This window comes from Ammospiza caudacuta, chromosome 21, assembly GCF_027887145.1.
Source record: "Ammospiza caudacuta isolate bAmmCau1 chromosome 21, bAmmCau1.pri, whole genome shotgun sequence".
Lineage (NCBI taxonomy): Eukaryota > Metazoa > Chordata > Aves > Passeriformes > Passerellidae > Ammospiza > Ammospiza caudacuta.
This window is the reverse complement of record NC_080613.1, coordinates 617,265-620,000: the sequence shown is the minus strand read 5'-3', so window position 1 is coordinate 620,000 and position 2,736 is coordinate 617,265. Positions and strand designations below refer to the sequence as shown.

General features: G+C 43.2%; 1 protein-coding gene across 3 annotated transcripts in view; it reads left to right on the top strand.

The window, feature by feature from the left end:
* The window catches only part of PBX3 (PBX homeobox 3), a 102,890-nt gene extending 101,431 nt beyond the window's left edge, over positions 1-1,459 (top strand). For all 3 annotated transcript variants that reach the window (XM_058818224.1, XM_058818223.1, XM_058818225.1), the window contains one exon: positions 1-1,459. This exon is cut by the window's left edge and continues 77 nt beyond it. In XM_058818224.1, coding sequence (XP_058674207.1) covers positions 1-16 — 16 coding nt within the window. In that variant the 3' untranslated portion in view covers positions 17-1,459.
* The last annotated feature ends 1,277 nt before the right edge of the window (positions 1,460-2,736 follow it).

Below are 2,736 nucleotides of genomic sequence, written 5' to 3'. Positions count from 1 at the left end.
GGATACCTCTAACTAATCTCCTAGCAACACTTTTTCCCTGAGCTGAAATGCCTTGATTAGCGCATTCAGAGTTGCAGGAGAAAAAGGAAAGAGTTTTTTGTAGCCAACCACCTACAGCTTTACTGTAAAACCTTGTCTTATTAGAAAACTTGGTAAATCTGTTTTTTAAAGGTATCATAATCATTTGTATTTATACTTAAAACACACAATCTTAAAAAGCACTTTATCCAATTAGGCCAAGATTTAGCATTGTTTATAGCCCTGTAACTATTTTATCATAATTTATTATCAGCAGTTTTAATGATGTTGGTCTAACAGTTGCCAATTACTTGGCCTTAAGGGTAAAAGTACAGGACAAGCTTAACCTCAGTAGCAAGAGCAGACACAAAGAACCGCCTCACCCAAATTTAATTGTGTGCATTTTTCCATGGAAAGTCAACAGGAATCACAGACTTTGATTGTGTTTCATCTTTTCATATCTCTCACAGAGCTGGAATAAAAAGAGCTGTTCAGTTATTTCGGTTAACAATGGTCGTGTTTAAGAATCCTTATTCGTCACATTTTTGTTGAGATCTATTGTCTTACAAATTAGATTGGAAACCAGGAGCATCTTTTCTTGCTAAAGCCCCCCCGGAGCCCGAGCCTCCCCTCGGAATCCCGACACGGACACAGGTTGCTCTTGGGAGATGCCGACTCTTGCTGCTGGTCTCTGTGCACGCCACCAGCCGGGGTTTTACAGTACGAGCTGGGTGCTACCCGCGCCTGCCAAGGGCTGGTGCCTCTGCTTGGCAGCAAACCACAAACAAAGGAAAAGGAAAGGAAAGAGCACCGTGATATGGAGTGTTGTACATAGTGTAGCAAAAGAGTATTTATACATCTCACCAATCAAACACAGCTTTATTACCTCATGCGAACTCATACAAACCAATAGACTTTCAACATGTTCTGTAGCTTAGAGTGCTCACTTACTACCTCTGAACGATACTCACGCTGTAGTTTGTCTCTTTCTTATCTTTTTGCATCTTGTAATTAACTCTTTGTTTCCCCACGAAATGTAATGTACATTGTAATCTCCTACAAATCAGGGTTGCCTTGGCAACTGCTAAAGAAGCGGAAGTGGAAACATGGGGTCTTAGGTTGGACACAAAACAGTGCAACTGTTGTAAATACTGAGAAGCATTTTGAATGTTCTTCATCTTGTTACTAATACACGCAAAAACCAACAACTAATTGTAATGCATACAGACTTCAGTATTCAGTACTGTACATCCCCCTGGATTTCAGGGGCCCTTTCTCTCTCTCTTTTGTATTGTATGCGATTCTGAAACTGATTGAGTCATGAAAATAATTTGTGGCAGTGATTCTAATGTATTAAACCGTTTCGTGTTACTTTCTAACTGGATTACACCCTGGATTGAAAAGTCTTCCTCGTGGTAGTTATATGTAGTTTCAAACATGAATAAACTTTTTGCTTTCATGATCAAACGTTGACGTAATTTCTTCCTGCTCAGTTCAAGTCAGCCTGAGGAGATGCGTCGGTCTCCAGAGGAGCGAGCTGGCATGGAGCAGGAGCTGAGCATCCCTTTATAAACACCAGCAGGTCCTTGTGCCCTCTTGCCAGGAGAGAATTGGAAATCCTGGGAGAGGCACATCCTGGGCAAAGGCTTCCACCTGCCAGCGCCTGCCGCTGCCCTGCTCTGCCTGGGAGCCACAAATCAAGTGGAGGTAAAGGAAGGGGTCAGGACTTTAGATGAGTTTAAAAACCATCATCATATTCACTCTTAATTACCATTTTTATTTAACATTAACTTTGGAGTTATAGCCTCAGCTAGCAAGTCTAATGCGATTATAAAAATATTTTTCTTTATTAAAAAAACTTTTTTGGAAGGACGTATATATATAAATGCTAATTTTAAGTCTTTTTAATAAAGTAAAGGTCAATAACAGGTAATAGCCTATTTACCATATCTCAAGGAAATTGACTCACAGGAAATCAAATTAACGTTAATCACTTGCAGCAAATGGTCTTTGATAAATATAACTACTCACCACTCGGGTTAGTGCAGCTAGGCAGGAGGAGGCCAAGCGCTCACCAGCACCAGCCCTGCCCGGCTGGAGCGTGGCTCGGTGCGGAGCTGCTGGGCCATCACCTTCCTTCCTTCGTTCCTTCCTTCCCCTGGGCTGTTCAAGCCTTCAGCGCTCCTTTGGGGGCTGAACAACTGTTTGCATGATTCAGTGGTTCGGCTTTTCTCAACAATTCTTGTATCGGGGTGTTTTGTAAAATACCTTTGAAATACCTTTGCTCTGCCACTCTCCCCCGGGCCGTGATGACGCTGCACCCACGCTGTCACCCAGCAGTGACTGCTGCTGCTCTGTTCACAGAGCAGGTTTGGAATTGAACAGTGCCGCTTCTTCCATAGGTGGTGCATTTAAATAAACAAGTAAAGAGCCAGACGTGCATTGCAAAGCCTTTGTTATCGGTTAAGGGAGCTGGGGCAGGTGGGGACTGTGGACTGCCGAGGACTTCTGCATGCTGAGGACAAAGCACCCAACAATTTGCATTTGCTAATGGAGCTCCCCAAGTCCGCACGCTCAGTGTTCGTGCAACAGCTCAGTGGAAATGGTATTTTATATTTTAAATGTAAAGTGTGTCAGCGGAGGCGTAGTAGGCAGCGTAATGAACACTCAGACGTCCCTCATCTTGATCACATCTCTGCTGGCCACAGGCAAGGACCT